This window comes from Procambarus clarkii, chromosome 19 (genome assembly GCF_040958095.1).
Source record: "Procambarus clarkii isolate CNS0578487 chromosome 19, FALCON_Pclarkii_2.0, whole genome shotgun sequence".
NCBI classification, from domain to species: Eukaryota; Metazoa; Arthropoda; class Malacostraca; order Decapoda; family Cambaridae; genus Procambarus; species Procambarus clarkii.
Window position 1 is genome coordinate 19,277,686 of NC_091168.1, and position 22,133 is coordinate 19,299,818.

At 37.6% G+C, this 22,133-nt stretch overlaps 1 protein-coding gene across 1 annotated transcript in view; it reads right to left on the reverse strand.

The window, feature by feature from the left end:
- Window positions 1–40: 40 nt before the first annotated feature.
- Window positions 41–22,133, reverse strand: part of Cont (Contactin) — a 33,481-nt gene continuing 11,388 nt past the window's right edge. The window contains exons 11-26 of the mRNA XM_045741159.2: window positions 21,860–21,971; window positions 20,892–21,035; window positions 20,472–20,606; window positions 19,768–19,949; window positions 18,690–18,731; window positions 18,476–18,559; window positions 16,552–16,690; window positions 15,583–15,737; window positions 15,162–15,293; window positions 14,232–14,321; window positions 12,568–12,753; window positions 10,919–11,104; window positions 9,552–9,720; window positions 8,632–8,765; window positions 7,181–7,364; window positions 41–6,356 (exon numbers count right to left, since the gene is read on the reverse strand). Of these exons, the coding sequence (XP_045597115.1) occupies window positions 6,205–6,356; window positions 7,181–7,364; window positions 8,632–8,765; window positions 9,552–9,720; window positions 10,919–11,104; window positions 12,568–12,753; window positions 14,232–14,321; window positions 15,162–15,293; window positions 15,583–15,737; window positions 16,552–16,690; window positions 18,476–18,559; window positions 18,690–18,731; window positions 19,768–19,949; window positions 20,472–20,606; window positions 20,892–21,035; window positions 21,860–21,971 (2,226 nt within the window). The 3' untranslated portion in view covers window positions 41–6,204. The remainder of the gene's footprint in view (window positions 6,357–7,180; window positions 7,365–8,631; window positions 8,766–9,551; window positions 9,721–10,918; window positions 11,105–12,567; window positions 12,754–14,231; window positions 14,322–15,161; window positions 15,294–15,582; window positions 15,738–16,551; window positions 16,691–18,475; window positions 18,560–18,689; window positions 18,732–19,767; window positions 19,950–20,471; window positions 20,607–20,891; window positions 21,036–21,859; window positions 21,972–22,133) is intronic.

A 22,133-nucleotide genomic window follows, 5' to 3' on the forward strand; every position in this document is an offset into this window, starting at 1 on the left:
CAGTATGCACTTATCTCATGGAGGTTAATAAAAACATAGCTTAATAGATTAAAAATTTATAAATGCAGCACTTATAAAAGTTAAAATTACATGTACATACTGTACTGTGGTGTTTATTGTATGAACTTTCATAAATACAGTATTAATTTTGGACACGAGTGAAAACTGGTTGGTTTTCATATATTGTATACCCAAGTGTGGTATAAACCAATTTTTTTTTACCTCTTTGCTGTACCAGTTTCATAAAAACAGCACTAATGTTATATACTGAACCACAAGTTCTATAGTCATTAAATGTACAATAACTTACCTAAATTTATAACTTTTTAAATCTTATAATTTCGAGAGTAAATCAATGCTGCAAAACTGACTAATATTTAATGTAACAATTTGTTGTACTACTGTAGTTAAACAAGTTGCTGTGTCACTACTGTAGTTAAACAACTTACTGTATCACTACTGTAGTTAAAAAAATATATACACGAACCGTAATTTCATACACCTGGACGGATATCCTTGTAAAATAAACATTCATAGAAAAAATGGGATTGAAGTGCAAGTGCAACGTTGATAGAATGGAACCCTTGGTGGAGTGGAAAGACTGGCTCGCGGAACAAACCTTGATATAATGGAATATGGCATGTGGATAAAACCAAGGCATGCCGTTACAGTGGTCTGACTCTGCCTAAATATTCTCACATTTCTTACTTATAATTGTTGTTTTTTATTCTTATGCCTTTATTAAGTTAATGCCTGAAACACTGTACATAATTAGTGCCTTTATAAAATATACAATTACAGTATACTGTTACTGTATTGTAATAAGTAAAATATATCAAAATATGGTTTTATGTAATTTGTAGTAATTGTATTGTGTAATGCACTTAGTGTGTTTAAAGTTTTCTGTGGTTGTTGTAGCTCAACTTTAGTGTTCAGCCTTTGTGGTTCTCCTGACCTCTCATTACTCAAGAATTTTCATCCATTTTGTATGCGAGGAGAATCGATGTCTACAGATAGTAGTAGTGAGGTTAGAGTAAATAGGGACCAGTGGAAGTTCCTAAATACAGAAGAAATGTATTGAGAAAATAACCGTGACCAGGGGAAACCAGTGGCAGAGTGAGACACTAGAGGTGGAGTTTAGCATCACTACCAGTACTGTTGCTCATAAGGAAGTGGAAACATTGCCAACAGTCTTGGCATTGAACCACAAAGGGTTAGAATAATAAAATTATGCAAGAAATCAGTGGTCAGTGAAACCACGTCACACCTGAAAGGTTCCAGTTTGTATTCCCGTGCCAAGACAGACGTGATTGGGCAACGTTTACTTTTGCCTGATGCCTCTGTTCAAGTAGCAGGTAAGAGGTACCCAGGAGTTAGTCTAGTGTTGTGGGTTGCATCCTAGGAAAGGTCAGTTGCCAGTCTAGAGGAACCATGCTAAGCCTAACATGTTTCCTCTCTCCAACTCTGGAAAACCATAAGACTATATACAAATGGTTATGGCAGCAGTGTAGTGCGAGGAATTTTGTACACTTGTGCCTAAATGGTGTCAAGATTCAGTTCTTGGGTCACACATCTCGACCTTCAATTAACTGGTGTATTTTCGTTTTACACAGTCCTACCATACAGTACAGTACTGTATTACTATTATGCCTTCAGATGGTAACAAGGATAAGGCTGCTCTTCCATTACATGAAAAATAATTATTTTATTTTTGTACTTTTATCTTGCAGTATATTTAGAATGCATTGTTTATATATTAAGAGTAATTCTGAACATAGATGCATCTGTGTTAAGAAACAAACAAATTGGCAATAGTAAAAATCTGGATACAATGATATCTTTAAAAACCCATAACTGGTTTGATCTCACCTTTCCATTCTATCAAGGTTGCACTACACGAAGATTGCCTTTCTGAATGTGTCACTTGGTTGCTCCCCCAAGGTAAGTTTACATACGGAACTGATGTGCAGTAAGGTGGGTCAACCTTCTGATGCTTTAGGCTTTGGAAAATTTAAAAAAACTATCAAGTCAAAGTCCTTCCATGCACCCCTCGACACCACAGATACCACCTAGTAGCACTCTACATGACCACAAAACTCTGGGTCACCTGGTCTGCCCCCGATTGAAGCCAGGCAAGATGAGAATTGTTGCCGACTTAAGAGTTTACCAGCTGACAAAGTGAGAGCCCACTGCAAAACACCTAAAAACAAATACATTCTTGCTAACTAACAGTGTGAATTGGAGGGACACAAAATACTCTGAATGCTTCTCACTCAAGGTGAGGAAATGGCTATAATCCCAGTGCACATCATTAATCACACATGTCAGGCCAACACACCAAATGACCTTTTAGAAAAGCATGTCAACTCACCAAGCTGCCACCATTGCCACACTAGGTAAACAGATGACTAACAATCAGGACACAGACTTGTATACAAGACACATGACAGTGATCAGGCAGGCCAAGTCATTGTTAGAGCACTCCTTAGCATGCTTTGTGATGCCAAGGAGGGCTTGCAAGGGCTTTGAATTAATAGGAATTGGGCTTTCTCAGCCCAATTCCAATTTCTGTACCAGAATATAGACCCACCTGGCTGAACATTGCAGTTCCTGTTGAGACAGTGATAATGTACCTTAGGAAGAAACTGTGCGAGATAAGAATAACACATTTTGGGCGAGAATCTCAGAATGGAATGTTTTAGTTATAACAAAGTAGCTCCGACATAAGGCAAATTTCCTAAATGAAGCAGCTACACTATAGAATAATCATGCAAATCATGAGAGTAGTTCTTATCAAAATTACCTTCACTTGTGTAATATTACTTTTGTATTTATAATTTCTGAAGTTGTTTCCATGATGTATCTTGGTACATATCACTATACAGTAACTATGTATACTGTGTGCAACTTAAAATATGAATGCTCATATGAAAAGGTAATTTAGTAAAGTACACAATCAAAACTTAATATATGAACAGATTAAAGGCACAGCAATATTTCTAACAAATCTTAATCTTAAAAAATGTTCTTATTTTTAATCTAGGAAACCAAAATAATGGATAATTACTATAATATTTAACATTAAATTTAAATAAGAAGATATTTTACATTACTAATAGCTGCTGGTTGAAAGTCCTGACAAAGTTGTAGAGAAACATGAAGCCGAGAGTAGACGACTATACCTGGGAAAACATTTCACCTATAAGGGCCTTTTCGAACCCTTGCAGGAGGACATCTCTCAATAAAGACTGCTCTCAACCTTACTATTCTCTGCATAACTAATACAGCAGTGATTTACAACTTTATTTTCTGTTACAGTACACAAAATCATGAAACTATTAATCTTTTTCTACTCTTACAGTAAATTCTGTTTTCCCCCCCACAGAAGAATGACTCACACTATGTAACCTGATTGATAATGTTAGATTAATAATAAAACTTAGATAAAGAAGGAATAAAACAAGTGTAGGCCTACTAGGTAACACATTATCCTTCAAAGACTAAAAAGCTACCAATGATCAACCAAACTTTCTTTAATAATGTCAGCAGGCAAAAATAGCCAACAACAGAATGGTTCCGGGTCTGATTTAAAGGCAGGACAAGACGTTTGGGCATGTTTCCATACACCTGATGCCTTTCTTCACCTAGCAGTAAATAGGCAGCTTGGAGTTTGGTGAATATTGTGGGTTGCCTCCTGGGAAAGGTTAGTCATTCATCTAAGGAAACCTTACATCTGATGTCTATGTTCACCCAGCAGTAACTCGTAAATATCCACCTAAATTCGTAATCCGGGGCATTCATAAACCGAGGTTCCACTGTTTTAAGTTCTATATAAATTGTTAATTATGAACTAATACAAAGAATGTTTTAAACATTAGTTTTCATTTATCTTTGATATACTGTAAAAAGCACACTAAATGCAGAAAATTATGAATGTACAGTACTAGCTAATTAAATTATCTTGGCAATTCAAAACTGCATTTTCAACATTGAAAATCATAACAGGAAATTTATTTTGTGTTATGTTTATAAAGTTTACTTGTCAGACACACACAATAGTTGCTGAGCTAACAGGTGCAGTATTTGTTATACAGTATACCATGGGCATTCACAGAGGTAACCAATTCGTCACTTGCCTGATTTCCTTAAAGCACTTCATGCTGTTGTATATTTAATGCAGTATGGTTAATGAGAACAATGAGAAGTCAGGCAAATGTCTGGCAATTTTCATTATGCTCATTATAAAGAATTATGGCCATACTCTGTTAAACACCACCAATATACAAATTATAGCTACAATTGAAGATGCACTCACCACAAACTCACCCAGTCATAGCCAGCCAGCCACTTGCCAGTAGCTCCTTCTACACACACACATTCCTAGCTATGAGCTAAAGCAATCAGCAGACCTGTCACCTCTCTCCAGGTATGAGGATAGGTGGGGATGACAGCTAAAGTAATCAACTGTCACCTCGTTTTTCTTCACGCCTGTCCGACTATTTTATTTTTAAATAATGTCATTATTAATAAATGACTTGCCTATAAAATATGAACATAATATATTGCATATGTTTATATTTGTGAACCTCTTGAGAATGGGTGATATAACAATGGTACAGAACATGACCAACAGCTGATATTGAGGTAGCTGATCTAATATTGCAATCAGAAACTGATCTAGATTTGATCAAGTTGTCATTTTATAGATAAATATAAACTCAGAGCAGTTTCAAATTCATAAATGTTTCTGAAAATGCTAAGTACTTACTAGTGTTAAAGATAAACTTTAGCAGTCATGCACATTCTGTAAAGCATGAAACCCTGCATTGCAAAGACTCTGCACAATATTTCATTCTGTAAAGCAAAGTATGCAAGGACACAGAGGCAAGATGAAAATCGAGTCTTTGATGCAGGACTAAGGTAGGAAACCATGTATACCATACAGGTAGAAGAAAGTATCCACTATTTACTTAAGACTGTCATATTAGATAAAAATATGAAAAGGAGACAAATTTAATGCATTCTTTCTAATGATACTGAACAGATAAACTTATAGGCATATATATATATATATATAATTTGTAATGACAATGCTATCTTCACAACCTGTTAAAAAGTAATGTGCTTAAATTTATTTATATATTTTTTATTTTATTTTTTATTGTTTTGCAATTTTCATCTATATTGTAATGTACTTGTAAGTGCATTAGTATTTACCCTTATGGACATTACAGTATCTCAATAAAGCTATAGAGAACTTTACTTGAAATAGTTTACAAGAGTTGACTCGTCACTTCTGCGTGATAAGAGCTAGCAATATAAAGCTACTTAAAGAAATTTAATATTTATAACTTTGTTTCCCTAGGCAGTATTGATTACCTTTTCCTCCAGGCAGATGCCTTCCCTCTTCATGAGTGAGAACTGAATATATTATAGTAATGATAATGATGACATTATAGAAATTGCTGAGACAATCTGAAATTTTAAAAGAACTGTACTGAAATACTAGCAGAGATATAGCAAAGATACTGGAGTAAGTGCAGAGAAATACAGCAAGATGCTAGAAGTGCACAATGCACAAGATGAATGCAATACTTGACATACTAATCAATAACTGCCAAATTCTACATGATCTCAGTGGTAGCTGGTTGTGCATGTTTTATGAGCTTATATCTATTATTACTTGAGTTGCCTCAGCAAGCTTACACCGGAAAACAATAAACAAAACATTTCTGACAAGGACTGTGGCAATAACCAAGACATGGTGTGTGGGGTCCAACAACATGTACAGCCACAATGTAAACTATAGCCTGAATTTTAGAAAGAAAATGTTAATCCCTTTAAATGTCTTGCAAAAAATAGATTATATTATATTATATTATAACTGTTAATTTACTATCTATACCATTACATTTGTAGGCAACTAATTATTTATCAATTTGGAAAAGTAATATTCTGTCAATACAAATATACAATACATCCTTGTTTATGATTTAACAAGGCATACAATTATTCTTATTAAGTATTTTACCACTTCATCTCCCTCTAAAAAACATTTACTATCACTTTTACAAAGAAAGTTTCAAGAATTATAATGTGGACGATAATACTGGATGGGATTCTTTACACGTGAAGTCTGCGAACACAGCCGGAGCCTCAAAGAAATTCGTTATAACCTAGCTCTCGAGTACTTGGTCAAAGGAATTAATTGACATTAGGAGTGAAGTGGGAAATACAAAACCTGGATCGCACGAGTGGGGTGAAGAAGGCGACCAGGAACGTAAAGAGGATGCTGGAGCCAAGGCGGTAGTCGGGGGATGGAGCAGGGGCCTCTCCTCGCAGAAGATCAGTGTCTCCTAAAATGTCACATCAATAATAATGAACTAATTTAAAGTGAAGTGTATATGGATATACATTGGTGCTAAATGTAAATGCAAGATGGGTAATCCAGGGGGTAAACAGCTTTTGTAATCTTACCCACCCTCCAGCATCCATGTAGCGTGAAGAGATGCCCAACCTCAGATCATTAAAAGTAAATTTACTTTATTTGTAACAAAATTTATTTCATCTAATGAAGTACCAAGAAAAAACTTATTAACATGGTAGTAAAATATCGAAATATATCGACATATATTTCTGGAGAATCTACAAGATTCCCATGAATGCTTATTATTGACTTCTCCAAGGTTAATGGTCCTCAATAATTCAACCAGAGGTTGAATTGAATGAAATTTTGTTAGATTTATTAAATAATGACTTGTACCATATACAGTAATACGTTTTCTGTAAGAACTCAAACTGTTTTATTGCTATTAGAATATTTTAAAATCAAATAGATATATGTTATATGAAGCATACAAGCCACCAAGACAAATTAAATATGAATATTTTGCTACAAGTTACCTTGAGGAGATCACCTTGAAATGGTTCCAAGGATCAAAATCCCGGTTACCCAGTCCTTAACCAGACCTTTTGGTCGACAGTCTGATCAACTGGGCCGTTTGGATGCTGATGTAAGAATCACAGCCCGGTTGATTAGGCACCTGTTGGAGGCTTTTGCCGAGTTTCCTCTTGAACGTGGAGAGGGGCTGGCAAATTATGCCTCTTATATTTAGAGGAAGAGTGTAAAAAAAATGCAATAAATGCCAACTTGTTTGTAATTCCTGGTCAAGCTACTTACCCATCTGGAATCTCCATGGAGGTGAAGACTTCTTACCATCACCGCCCCGAGAGAATGCCAATACTCGCAGATTGTAAGATTTGCCAGGAGTCAGATCATGTATGTAAGCCTCCAGGGGAGAGCCAATGTATACAAATGTATCATTTGCCTTTGTGAAGTCTTGATCAGCTTCCCAGACTTTGATCTGTAAATACATGAACACAGTGATACCATGACACTAGTACTGTACTGTACTGGGAAAAAGATATCTAAAGCACATCTTTAGGAATGTCAGAATTTCTCCTGAAGCTCTCTATGTAATTAGTGGCTTTATAAAATATACAATTACTTTACCTACTAAGTAACTAATAAAACCCTGTTGCTTTGTATATTTCATAAATAAAATATTATCAATATTATTATTATTATTACAGTATTATTATTATATAGTGGTAAATCGTTATGCAAATGAACTTAACCTACTGGTAATCCCTCTGTGTACAGTGACTATCATTACTGTACTGTCAAATTTAATGGGCTAGAACACATCAAGATGTGACCTAGTCTTCTACTCTCTCTCAGACTACTCTCAATATTTCAGCTTATGACTTAAACACTTGCATAACCTGAGGGATACAACAGCAGTGAAACTGCCATTCAGGTAAAATAAGTACAACTTCAACCCCAGTAAGTATATAAGATTTGAGCAGAGCCCAGAAGGAAGCTATGCTACAAGGTTGACAACTACATGTATCTGAACAAGAGAGATTTAGGAACCGACATAAGGAGCAATTGGTAGGGAATCTGGAAAGGGTAAAATTCTTAACATGAGAGACAATGTGCATTTAGAGGGAGAAAGTCGAATCTGACAAACTTGATACAGCTCTACGACAAGGTCACCAAGATACGACAGGAGAGAAGGTTGGGTAGATTGTACAGTATATTCCTAGACTGACTAAAAGTATTTGATACAGTTCAACACATAAAGGCTAGTGTATAAGTTGAGGCAGACTGTGATAACTGGAAAGACACTAAACTTGAGATGTAGAGATGTAGCCAGCAGTTCCCCTTCCCCAAGGCTCAGTACTGGATCTGATGCTATTCCTAATTTATATTTACCAACCGAAAAGAATGAGCTCATACACATCAGTATTTAAAAATGAATAAAAACTTTTAGAAAAACAAGAGTTGAATAAATGGAAAGAAAGAGTTGTAGAAGTCACATCCATTGACAGAGTCAAGGAAAAAATATAGTGAAGAAATAGAATGTCCAGTGATTTAAAACCAACCAGCTGCAACATGGTAGGAGGTGGGCTCAAGGTGAGCTAGATTTCACTCCACAAACAATAACAGATAAACTCTATCATCCAACAATTTTAATTCCATAATAAGACTAGGTTTCCAGCCTTTGCATATGTATTTATGAATACAGAATCAAATTACGAGTACCAACTGTATGGTAAAGCACTTACTTTGTAGCCAATAAGTGGTTCTTCCATAGTCGTTGGCGTAACACCTCTCCAAGTGACACGAATGGTGCTGGGATTGATGGGATACACCCTGACGGCATTGGGAGGCATGAGAGGAGGATGACGCCATGTTCGTTCTATGGAAAAATAAGAGGTGGTTATGGGAAAAGAGACACTGCTGTTTAAATAGCATAGTATTTACAATTTACATAAGGCTGTTTACACTTGGAAAGGTAAAAGAAATGCAAAACCTGAAGGATCTTACTTCAAAAACTTGCTTAGCCTGGAGAATTATTAATACATGTTGCAATTATTTTTATTCTTCACAGAATTTGTTGTATCATCCACAAACACATTCACATAAGAGAATATTATGATAAAGTGTGGAACCGACTCCCCAGAAACTCCCCCCCAAAACCCTCCCAAGAATCTCGCTTGAAAACTGCCCCCAGAAACTCTCCCCCGAAATACTTCTCAAAAACTCGCAAGGAACACCACTCCCCTCCCTCAGAAACATTCAACCCCAACCACTGCCTAGAACACTTTCTCATGCATATATATATCAGGTTACTGTGCACACTCATTCACTCATACAGTATTTATATAGCCATCATAACAGTATATAACACTCATGTTAAACATCTTTACTAAACTTTCTAACAAATTACAATAAAATGTTGATAATGAATATTCCTAAAAGGTTAATTTAGCATGCAAAATTAATAGACGGAAATTATTCTAGCAATATGAAAAACACTTTACGTTGCCACAGTTAACATTATGTGAAAATTTACATTAATGTTCAGTTAGCTCTTAATAAATCTAATAACATGTTTCTGTGTTCGATTATAGCAAGTGACGTAACTAAACATTGCCTCGTACTGTACATCAATATGGTAAAATCATGAACAATTTATTCTTACCAAGAAACCTTTCACTTTCTGGTCCTGATCCTGCCTGATTGTATGCCATGACACGCACCCAGTAGAACGTGTTGGGGATCAGACCAAGGATAAGACCATGAGATTCCGTGCCCCTCTGCAACTTGATGATATGGTCAGTCTCCTCACTCTGCCGTCTCCAGTATTTCATCTGTTTCAAAGTTTACAATACCACTTCAGTGAACCCTTCAATAGTCAGACTTTAAAACTAACACTTTGTACCCAAAATATAAAACATATACTGTATGTTTGGAAACACACACATTGTGCCACACATTGGAAAAAAAAGTTCTTTAAAACACTGCAATGATCATTTGGAGAAATTATTGACAGCCTGACTAAAGGTTACCAATGTATGATAATTTGAAACTGTCAGAGCTGTTGTTTTTAAGATGCTACCCAAGCCATAGTTTACATGAACCTACAACTCGTGTCACCTGCCAGGCTTCCGTCAACACTCTCCTCCAAGGAACTACTCAAAAAGGTGATGGCATATAATTTAGGAAGGCAATGGAGAGTCCATTTGAAGCCACCACCAAGGGTCGGCTTGCAATAAGACAGAAGAGGGATCAATTCTCTCAACAATCCCTGCATGATGCAATTGGAATGCAATAATACCCAAAAGGGTGTTACATTTTATCAAAGTTCCTATTTTTACATCACTTTGCTCACCCCCCCCCCCCCCCCCCCGTTCTATTTATTTGAATGACCCGTATGGCAAATTTTCGACAGATTTAATAATATTTAGTGGCTGAACACATCTGTCACTTTTGTAAGTTCAAAAAACATTGGGATTTAGATAAGAAGTCATACATAACCATGCTGGATGAAGAACTTGTCCAAGGGGTTTTTGAAGACCAAAATGTGAAAATAGTAGATTACCTTCAAAAAGTTAATGCAAGCCATCTATGAGATAATTGCAAAGTTTTCTTGGAGGTTGGTCTGTAATTGAAGTCAAATTTAAGGCTCGGGAAGGGGGGGGGGGGGGTAGAAGAACAGATTCGACTGCCTCAAGGTGACTTTCAAAGACCTGGCCATCAACCCCAGCACTTAGGAATTGCTTGCTCAGCACCGCCCAACTTGGCGAAGCAGAGAATAAACGAACTGCAGAGGCCCAGAATTAACGCGCTGCACGCAAAGCATGAGCAACCGCGACTACAGCAGCAACCACGCACATATGCTCCATGTGTAGACGAGCCTTCTGGACCCAGATTGTTCTCATCAATTATTTTCTGACACAGCCACCAATCTTCGACCTGATAGTGAAGTCATGGTCATCTTTGACTGAAGAACGATCATCATCATCATACTAGTTCTTCCTCTTATAGTGAATACTTCAAGACACTAACCCTGTAACCGATGAGTTTTCCACGGATGTTGTCGCGGGTGGGTTCAATCGGCTGCCAAGTAACATTGAGAGATGTAGCATTGTGAGCGTAGGCAGACACCTCCGTGGGCTGCACCTGGGGCATGTCTTCAGCCGAGAATATCTCAACAGGGTCGCTAATTGGTCCAGGGCCTTGGCTATTCCATGCCTGAAAAAATAATCGTTGTTGGATTCCACAAGGCACTTCAAAGCTACAGTTATGCACCAGTAATTTTCATAAAGTATTGTACTAGTCAACTAAATTAGTACATTTATCACAAGCAGAGCACAACTACAAATTTTTAATTATTTTTTAGGAAATGTTGTAAAGTGCCAATTGTTCTGTATTTGGATTATTACATTACTTTTACACCCAATACAGAAGTCAAATCAAAATGTAATAAATTTGTATGCAGTCACTTCAGCAGAACAACTGATACTGCCTGCATGTGACTAAGTCACATGCATTGCCCGAAACGCATTGCCTTGCCCGAAACGCATTGCGTAATAGTGGCTTTAGGCATTGTATGTACTAGCTCTATCTATATATCAATCCATTAATGTAACATCACTTGTATGTATATACCTTACCTGAATAAACATCTGAATCTGAATCTGAAAGTGACATTTAATAAGTCAATTGCAGTACAGTACCATCATTCCATGTACCATGCAGTACACATATGAAGGAGAACAATAGTGAACATATAAATATCACAAGGCTCATGCTGCATGCATGTCAAAGAGTTCAAGTTTCCAAGAATTTCAAAAAGTATCTAATAGTCACCTCATATTTTCGTAACTGACCTAAAAGTGGCAAATCAAAATAATTTCTTTTTATAATGAATAGCACAAAGAAATAGGAGTAAAGGGAAAATGAGGTGATGAGCCAATAAACTATGTATACAAAGTTATGTCAGGTGATAAGGTAATGAGAACTCGGGTGACTGGCCAAAATGCCATACCCACTACAGTCACCCGAGTTCTCATTACTCGATCACCTGACATAACTTTGTATGCTTAGTTTATTGGACCATCGCCTCACTTTTGCTCTACTCTTACTTCTCTGGCTGTTCACTTGACAACTGACTTCCCAGTATTAGAAATCAGATGTTTCCTCATGTCTTGTCATTCCTCACTTGAGAATGAACCTTGTAGATTTGAAACTTTGTGTAAATTATAATAAATAAATACATATATATATATATATATATTATGTGTATAAATCATGAAAATTTACACGTGATGAAAAATGTGACAGTGTCAGACCAAGGAGGAAGAATTGAAACAGGAATTTCCTTAAGTACTTTCGTATATTAATACATCTTCAGAAGGAATGATTCCTTCTGAAGTTGTATTAATATACGAAAGTACTTAAGGAAATTCCTGTTTCAATTCTTCCTCTGTGGTCTGACACTGTCATATATATAATATATTATATACACACACATACATATATATTATTTATATATATAATATATTATATATATATAATATATTTATATATATATATATATATATATATATATATATATATATATATATATATATATATATATATATATATATAATAATGTACACATACATTATATACAGTATATGTATTAGCTTATCAAATAATATATAACTTACCTGAATTTTGACTTCATGCTGAGTATAAAAGTACTTGGAGGGATTCACATCAACAACGTGCATGCCAATATTGCCTCGGTTCTTCAAGACAATGGACTGGAAATCAGTCTCGGGGTCGATGACTGTGCGCCTCCAGAACAGCTTGTAATACACCCCAGGTGAATTCTGATATTCTCCAGGGAGTGGCTGCAGGAAGGCATCAAGGTGTTAGTAATGGGACACCCAATTACTTGCAATGTAAGTATCATGATGCAAACATTACAGTAGTAAAAAATGAGGCTTTGAGTGGGTATGAAAAGCCATTTTCTGTGCAGTAAACTCAGTTGGTGACTGCATCAGGTAACTTTTTAAATTATTCCTGCTGGGTCATAATGGAGCCAGGGAGACAATAATCAAGTAAAATGTAGATAACAATATTATTTACATAAAATTTAAAGCATCAAACAGACCATCAGCAGCACCCTTGCTAACTACCAAACATCCCACTTGGCCACTACTTACACTGGCCATTAGGTGGCAAGGCCAACAATAACACGGCATCTCTCCCAATTCTGCCTGAGCTTAAGGCGTAAGAAAACTACCACTGAGCACAAGGGAAATACAGAACGGCAAGGTGGGAAGGGAACTATCAGGAGAAAGTGCCAAGCCATTAGACTATATATATATATATATAATTCTGTATGCCGTACATATAATAATATACATATACGGCAGGGTGGGAGCAGTGCTAACCAAGTCTACTGAAGACAGTGAATGGAAGGATGGAAATGGGCACAACCAAGTCAACCAATGATAAGAAATGAACGCTGCTGTCATGCAACAACACATCATTCAAAGAATATATAATATCAACGGTGACTTCAACCTTGCTAAGATAGATACACAAATACTAACTGTAATCTATTTGGACAACCAAACTGGTACCGTCCTCCCTCCACCAGTATGCTACGTTGGTGGAGGGAGTGATCTCGCATGCTGCTCTTAGTTGGAGACTCTTTATACAAAACTTGTGTTGTATCCTCTTTAAATTCAGCATGTCCCCTCCCCTACTTTATATCCAGCTTGTGTTGCGTCCCCTTTATATCCAGCTTGTGTTGCGTCCCCTTTATAACCAGCTAGTGTTGTGTCCCCTTTATATCCAGCTTGTGTCATGTCCCCTTTATAACCTGCTAGTGTCGTGTCCCCTTTATTACCAGCTTGTGTCGCGTCCCCTTTATATCCAGCTTGTGTCGTGTCCCCTTTATATCCAGCTTGTGTCGTGTCCCCTTTATATCCAGCTTGTGTCGTGTCCCCTTTATATCCAGCTTGTGTCGTGTCCCCTTTATATCCAGCTTGTGTCGTGTCCCCTTTATATCCAGCTTGTGTCGTGTCCCCTTTATATCCAGCTTGTGTTGTATAAATATTGCAGTTTTTATAATCACTGCAGTCAGGGATCAATCCACGAGCGAGATAGTTAAGGTGAACTTTGCTATACCATGCATGTAGCTGGTAACTAGTAAAGTAATTATGGCTTTATTGCTTATAGGAATGACAGACACCATGGACAAATATTCAGTGAACTGGAGACAATTTCCATTATGATGTTAATAAATATCAGAACTATCAGAATACTGTAGCTTGGATTGATCTTCAAGAAGACTTCTGCTGGTGATGATTCAACTTACGTCCCAGGTAATGGTAAGATCTCCAGTCTTTCCGCCTCCACCTCCCAAATTGGTTGGTGTGGTGAAGGGACGATCCTGTTTGGTGTTGGCCTGTGGGGAAGAATTTATTTGTTGTTAGACATATGATTTTCTCAATCACTCTTCAAACAATTGTTCAATCGTAAAAGAGTGAGCAAAGTTTCTCCAATACTGGTTTAACTTGCTTTTCAAAAAACAAGGAAATATTAATATTCTCAACAAATACAATTTCCCCCTTATATGTTACCATTTCTCTCTCTCAAATACAGTATACATAAGAGTATTCTTTAATAACAAACCAAAATCTCCTAGGAATAATAACTACTAAATTACTCCAGTGCCAAACAATGAGGTGATTGGCACATCATGATCACTACACTGTACACTATTTCTAAATCTGTATTGGTTTTCAGCACTACCTGGTGTTCCAACAGGAGAATTAATGGGAGAGAACATTCAGTGGCCCAACAGAACTATAGGGCTCTAGTGAACAGAACACAGTACAGTACACACAGAAATCACAATAGCAAGATGCATCAAATGAACAAATCCACAAGGGCCGTGATGAGGGGTTCGAACCTACATTTGCAACCATGTAAGGTCAGTTGAACTCCCGGTTGCAATTCTTTTCCATGTTGTAGCACAGTCGATTAAGGTGCGTCTGGGATCCTCTCGGACGTAGGTTCGAACCCTCATCACGGCCCTTGTGGATTTGTTCAGAACACAGTATGTGTCCTATCCAATGGTCAGTAAATGGACTTTATAAGTCACTGCGAACTGTATATGGTATCATCAGGGAATGTCACGCCTCAACCACAGGAAAAATGGTTCTAAAATCTGCCACCAAGTTGCTATATGGCCCCCAATAATACCAAGACTCTCCCTGCACTACTGTACAAAAGTCTTGCCTACCTGGGGTGATGGTGCAGAGAACTGTCCACTGCCAAGACTGTTAACACCTAGCACTCTAAATTCATGCGATGCCCAGGGCGAGAGGACATCACCCAGCTGATATTCTCTACGTCCATTATTGGGATCGATCAGCTGTAGGAAGAAAATGAGGATTATGAAACCAACCTATAAATACAGTAGCCCACTTCCAAACCATTAGAACAGCTGTGCACTAATATTTTACAGGCTATTCCATGTACCTTTAGGCTACACTGAATTTATTTTCTACTCGGTAGCAAGAATTAAAACAAAATTATCAACAAGTTAATGATGGATTTGTATATAGAGTAAACACTTTTCTTGCAAAACAAGAAACAAATATTCATACACATATTCATTCTAGTCTACATACAAGTAAATGATCTCATTCTGTTTTGTTTACCTTGGCAGTAACATTCTCAGCTATAGTCTTCCACTTCCTTGTCCACTGTGTGCGTGTCTGTATAGTGTAGCTCACAATGGGTTGTCCATTGCTTGCCCCGTCTGTCCATTGAACGCGTGCACTTGTGCTTGTTAGGTCTACAGCCGCTATTCCACCTGATTAATAAAATATAGTATAAAATAGTGCTTTTTTTACATCTAAGGCAAGATACCTGGCCTCGATGACATACCCATACAGAATGATAGGATGTTAGGAGCCATACATAAAAGGAACAAGATGCCCATACTGATACATGGGCCCTTCACCAATGAAGGAGAAAGTAAGTCCCATCTAACTAGCAAGAAGACAGATGGTATTGCTGAATCACCTATATAATGGGAATGTTGCCTCTCTTCTAAGGAACTAGAAAAGGCATCTCTGAGATAGTAGCCATGTAGAAAACAAACCTGAAATAGGAAAGCCAAAGAGAAAATGCCTCAACCCAGAGACAATTTTTATCAATTTACTAATCAACATCCAAAGAAAGACCAAATGGTTAACAATTCACGATGACCTCACCATCCAGCAGACAGGAACCCTTTCTCCAGCACCAAAGAAGAGAGACAGCTACCATGTATCAGAGCCTATGTGTAGAAATCTGAGCATGCCTTTTACCATCATAAATAAGAGTTGAATGGTTGAAGAAAATACACTATTATTTAAAAGGAAAATCAAATTAAATATTATCTAACACAGTGTTTATCAAATGGGGTCCAAATGGCCCCCCCAAGGAAGGAATTTCAAGTCTATGGGGAGGGAAATTTGACCAGGGATGGAACTGGAGAATTGGGAAGGATTATGTTTATACTGCAAATTATAAATTGATATTTCCTGATTTATGGTCAGGAGTATTTGCAAGAGCCTGAGACCGCTGAGGAAGGAAAGTGATCTGGGAATTTAAGAATGACTGACATAGTTACAAGAACTAACCAGGAGGTCCTGGTGGGCCGTGAACAACGAGGGTAGTGGAGATGGCAATCTTCGCCACTGGAGTCATGGCAACACATTCATAAACACCTGCATCTGCAAGGGTCAAGTTCACGATGCGAAGGTGGCCGGCTTGATAACCCTGAAATAATTGAAACGTTATATATAATTTTTTTTATTCCTAATGAATTAAGTGTTATCACTCTTGTTTAAGTTAACTCACCTGTCTATATGAATGTACATTATAAGATATACAAGATATATAAGACAGCAGTAGAGAAACCTTATTTTGCTACCCAAGTTATTAAGTTTGGAGAACAGCTAAATAATTTTGTGCCTTCAATGGAAAATCAGGCTCATAAGAACAATAGAATTAAATATACTGAGTAGTCCAAGTCTATGACACATGTGAAAATAGTTGCTACTAATTAATAATGAAGTTATAAAATTATCTATGGCTTCTTGATACACAGGATATGCTGTGGTCAGTAATGCTTTTAACACCATACATCTCAAGATACATTTAAAAACATTGTTCCCGAGCTATTCCACTCAGATGTTTCCTCAAGCAAGATTACCGATGGTCGCAGTGGAGATGATCTTGGTAATCTCGTCAGAAAGGCTTTTTACACCAAACACAAGAAATGTTTCCAAACATGACTGTCATATGCTGGTGCTAGGGAGATATGGCAGAAAACTTCAATCCAGCCCAAAGTGACTACAAAACAACACTCATTAACGACCAAGGCATTTCCAACCCTTATTTAGCATCATGGACCATCCAGCATCACTCACAAATTGCCAATTACATGAGCTCCATCAGCAGGCTTTCCCCCCATCCCATCCCAAATCCTTTTCCTGATCCCTTCCGAGTGCTATATAGTTATAATGGCTTGGTGCTTTCTCTTGATAGTTCCCTTCCCTCAGCAGGCAGCACAGATGCCTCCTTCAGGTCCCAATCATCGAGCCCCATCATGTTTCTTCTTGACTAATTCTTGTGACGGTTTGGCAAGGCTCAAAAACACCTTCACATAATGTCTTGTTTAAACTAAAAAAAAAAAAAAAAAAAACTGGGTTTCACGTTTCACTGTGTACTTGTTAAGGCTGTACACTGTGCAATGGTTTCAACGCACATACAGTATTAGCTAATGCTGTACAGTATACAGTATATATATTTGAAATACTTCTCGTGGGTGATCAACAAGTCATTTGTGCATCTCGTGACTTAACTGGTCAGTGACCCAGTGTCTCCTTGTCTGTTTCAGTTTGTGATTTGGTTGTAGGAGTCACCTCTTACAGTTCAAACTACACTCACAATGCCTTAGGTCTTTGCTTCATTTGCCACAGAGTGTGACAGGGACTCTCTGCTGTAATTATAAAAACAACCAGGATCACCTCAAGTTCAATTGATCATATTTTGATGAATGTTCTATCTGATGCAGAGAGTAAGTCACAATAATGTGGCCGAAAACAATAACCCAACCCCCACACACATGAAACGATATGAAAGTGAAAATTTTTCGGTCCAACCTGGACTCTACTTAATGAGGGTCCAGGAGAGACCAAAACATCACATATCTTTCATATGTGCAGGTTAGATCCTGCAGCATACCTGCGATATGTCAACCGGTACCATTTTGTCAAAGCAGCTGGGATAAGCCTGCAAGTGCATTTTATGTAGTCACCACGAACTGGACTGAGCATTTCTCCAGAGCCTCCTTAATGCCACCATTGCCAAGAACAGATATTTTGTAAAATCCTCATTGCTGCAATGCATTCATAATGTGATGTAATTTGATCTTCGGTGATATTGCCTTATGAAGCATCAGAGCTTCTTGCTCGAAAAGGAGCTTCTCAATAACTCGAGTCCTAATTTATTCTCAATATATTTATCATAAAGTTTATTGCATTACAAAAGCCTACTTACCTTTTCATACGGTGGATCCCGTTTGCTCACATACACTTCCTGTTCTCTCTGCTTCAAAAACAATGAGGTTTCATACGGGTTGTCCTAGGAAAACAAAAACGACATGGTCAGCCTTCTGGCAGTGAATCAGAATAAAAAATGCACAAGTATTGTTCAATAAGTGTGTGTGGTATTAGTAGAAACAACACAAGAACCGAACAAGTATAATACTCACATACAAATTATACAGCTTCCTCTGGTAGTCATACACATAACCCTGTAAAATCAAGCAAAACAAAATAAAAAGTACTGTAATGCAAATAAAAGTAATAAGAAGCAACAACTTAAAATAAAAATAAAACTAGATAAGATTTGATAGCATGAAAACAACCAAGGAGGGTACCACCCATCTCTTATGCCAGCATATCCCAACAACCAAGCAGACATACTTGAGGAACTCCATTTGAAGACACAAACGGCTTCAGTTGTTTTCGGCTTGCAATAAAGTGTCATGCTTTCAACTCCAACACCTCTGTTCAAAACAGCATGAAGAGGTGTCTTATATACCCAGGGTAGTAGTAGTAGGCATCCATCAGTTTCAGGAGACTATGGACTTGCGCACTGGTGGCGGAACATTTTTGCTTGCACGTACCCAGGGTACATGCAAGCAAAAATGAGGTTACTTGGCAGGATTACACCCATGGTCTCCTGGCACCTTGCTATCTTCACGCGGTGCCAACCAAAAAAGAATAAGACTGTCTCCTGAGACAAGTTGATCTTCCACCTTCTGGCATTACACCAGCAACAAATGGGATAAACTGACTAAAGCTGGCAAGATGAGAAGAGAATAAATTAAAGCTGACATGATAAGAGGAGAGAGAGAGAGTTAAAGCTGGCACAGTGTTAAAATTAGTATCTGGTGGTGCAATGGCGACACACAACCTGTGCCTCACGAACGATTTGTCTAGGTTTGAGTCCTGGCCAGGGAAGATTGTCTAGGCATCGATCCTTAATTGGTTGTCTCTGTTCACTCAGCAGTATTTGGGTACCTCATTGTTATCCGATTGGTCATGCCACAGGAGAAAAACTAATGGGTAAGGCTTAAAAAAAAAGAAAAGAAAAAAAGAAAAGAAAAGAAAAAAAGAAAAGAAAAGAAAAGAGGGTATTTTGCTGGAGGTGGGGGGGCGGGGTCTAGAAACAAATAACGAGCATACAAAAAGTTACAAGACATTTACCAAGAAGAGACACGGCTTCATTACAAAACTACATCCGAGTGTGATTAGATATTGCAAACATACAAATAACAAATTTACCTGCTCATAAGCCAGGCGACGAAGATATTCAGTATCATCTAACTCAATGCGTAAGCCATTGTGCCTCCAGGTGTAGGTTGTGTCTAACAGGGTGTCGGTGTATGCTTCACACTCCAGATTAATGGTCTCGCCCTTGGAACTGGTTATTAGTTCGGGAGGACTGCGGTAGAATTCTGGCTTACCTGTTCAGAGAAACTTAATATTATATTTTGTAACACAGGACAGCATGCAGGTAATCCTTTCCATTTATACATCAAACATTAGGAACTTTTAAGCTAGGATTACCTTATCAAAACAGATGCCTTACCAAACACAATACAATGATTCATGCCACTGGCAGACACAGGAGCTACTCCTCTCGGAGAGCTAATCATTAAGAGCATCTTCAGAGGACACCAGTTATAACCACAGGAGTATTTGCAAATGTTAGTTACCTGCATCATAAAAAAAATGTATCAAAGTTTTCACCAAATAATAACAGTACCCTAGCTCCCTGCACAAGGCATTTCTCACAATACAAATATCATTATGAAATATCCTTAAAAATACATCTCTATCTGTGGGGTCTACTGACCATCTCACAGTAGACAAGATTAGAAATGCTTTGATTACATTAGAGCCATTCAGTTATCCTATTCACTCCTTAAACTGACCCATTATTTTAGTCTAATAATACATAGTTTAGAACAAAATGTTATACATACGCAATACAATGAGCCGCCCTGAGCTTGTATCTGACCCGTACACATTCTCTGCAGTACAAGTGTAGTTGCCTTCATCTTCCCGAGACACTGGATCTATGATGAGGTTCCCATTGCGCAGAATGCGACGACGACCACCTGAGGAGCATGGAATTGATCACTACAATTTCAAAATGTTGTCACTAAAGAATTTAATTAAATGAGATGAATGCAAGACCATTGTACGTACATCATTATTATGCAGTGAAATTTAGACCTGGGGCAAGTCACTGCAGCCTGACTGTGCCACACTTGGCACGTCATTATATTCTCAAAATTCTATATTCTATATCTTTGACCAATGTGCATATAGTACAATATAGTCTGCAAATTTATCCAATCGTTTATCACCCATCCACCCCCCCCACAAAAAAAATACATTACCATTTCCAAGAACTAATCCATTCTGCCGCCAAACAAAGGACGGTCTAGGGGCCGCCTCGGGGTTACAAGCTATAGTGACGTTCTTACCCTCCGAGGCATACATCTCAGTCTCGACAGGCTTCTTACGGAATGAGGGCGCTAGCTCTGAAAGAAGAAAACATATCAGTCAAAAAGCATAAAAATAACTTGGATTGTAGTTGACACGTGCGGCTGCAAGCCGCGCCAAGCAACAGCCTGTTGGACTAAGCTCTTAAGTCAAGCCTGGCTCTGGGCCGGGCTTGGGGAGAACTCCCAGAATTCCTTCTGGGTACACTAACACATTTAAACATATAGGTACTAAGCAAATGGAAGAATTACTGAGAAAAGCTTGACCCATGAAAATGAAGACAGGAAGACTAAGAAACAAGCTAGAAATTATATCTTAAATCTAAACTAAATGAGTCGTGTAGCTCTCATCCTGTACTGCACTTAGGTTTTTACACTTGGGGAATTACAAGAAGCACTATACTGGCATAAGAAATCATATGACAACAGAATTGCTATCTGGTGGCAGTTGGGGGTACTAGGCTGCCAGGCAGTTAGTGGGTCATTTGTAATTATGTATAATTACAATGAGGAACTCTTTCATGACTTGAAGTGTCATCGAGTGTATCTGCCAAGTCATTCCAGACTGGATTAAGTTCATCACCTCAATCCAATCCATGATTGATAAGAGTTCATTATCAATGGTACCTTCACTAACATTGAAAGAACCATTTGAAAAATTCCTCCTAAAAAACATAATTGAGAACAGAAAATGCTCAAGATATTCCGACACTCGTATATATTAACGATGGGCAAGTAAGTTTATTGAAATCTACTAATAAAAGCTAATAATGAAAAGGAATTGTACAGACTTAAATCATGATCACACCTACATTTTTTTAATATTCTATAAATCTAAAATACAGAATATTAGAGAGGCTTACTCAAGACTTTCAGTTGGGCAGAAGAGAAAGAGGATCCAAGTTGATTGGTGGCTTTACACTGATACGTTGCTTCATCTGACTCTGTTACCTCCTTTATCTTCAGCACACTATCCTAAAAATAAGAAATAAAATATTTATAGCAATTTTTCCTTAGAGAAAACATATAATGTTAAACAATTATAATAATACACCTGTGCCACATTTGTTTGCCCAAGTTTCCAAAATAACTTTGAGTATTTGTTGCAACAGTTGAGGATAATAAATGCATAACACA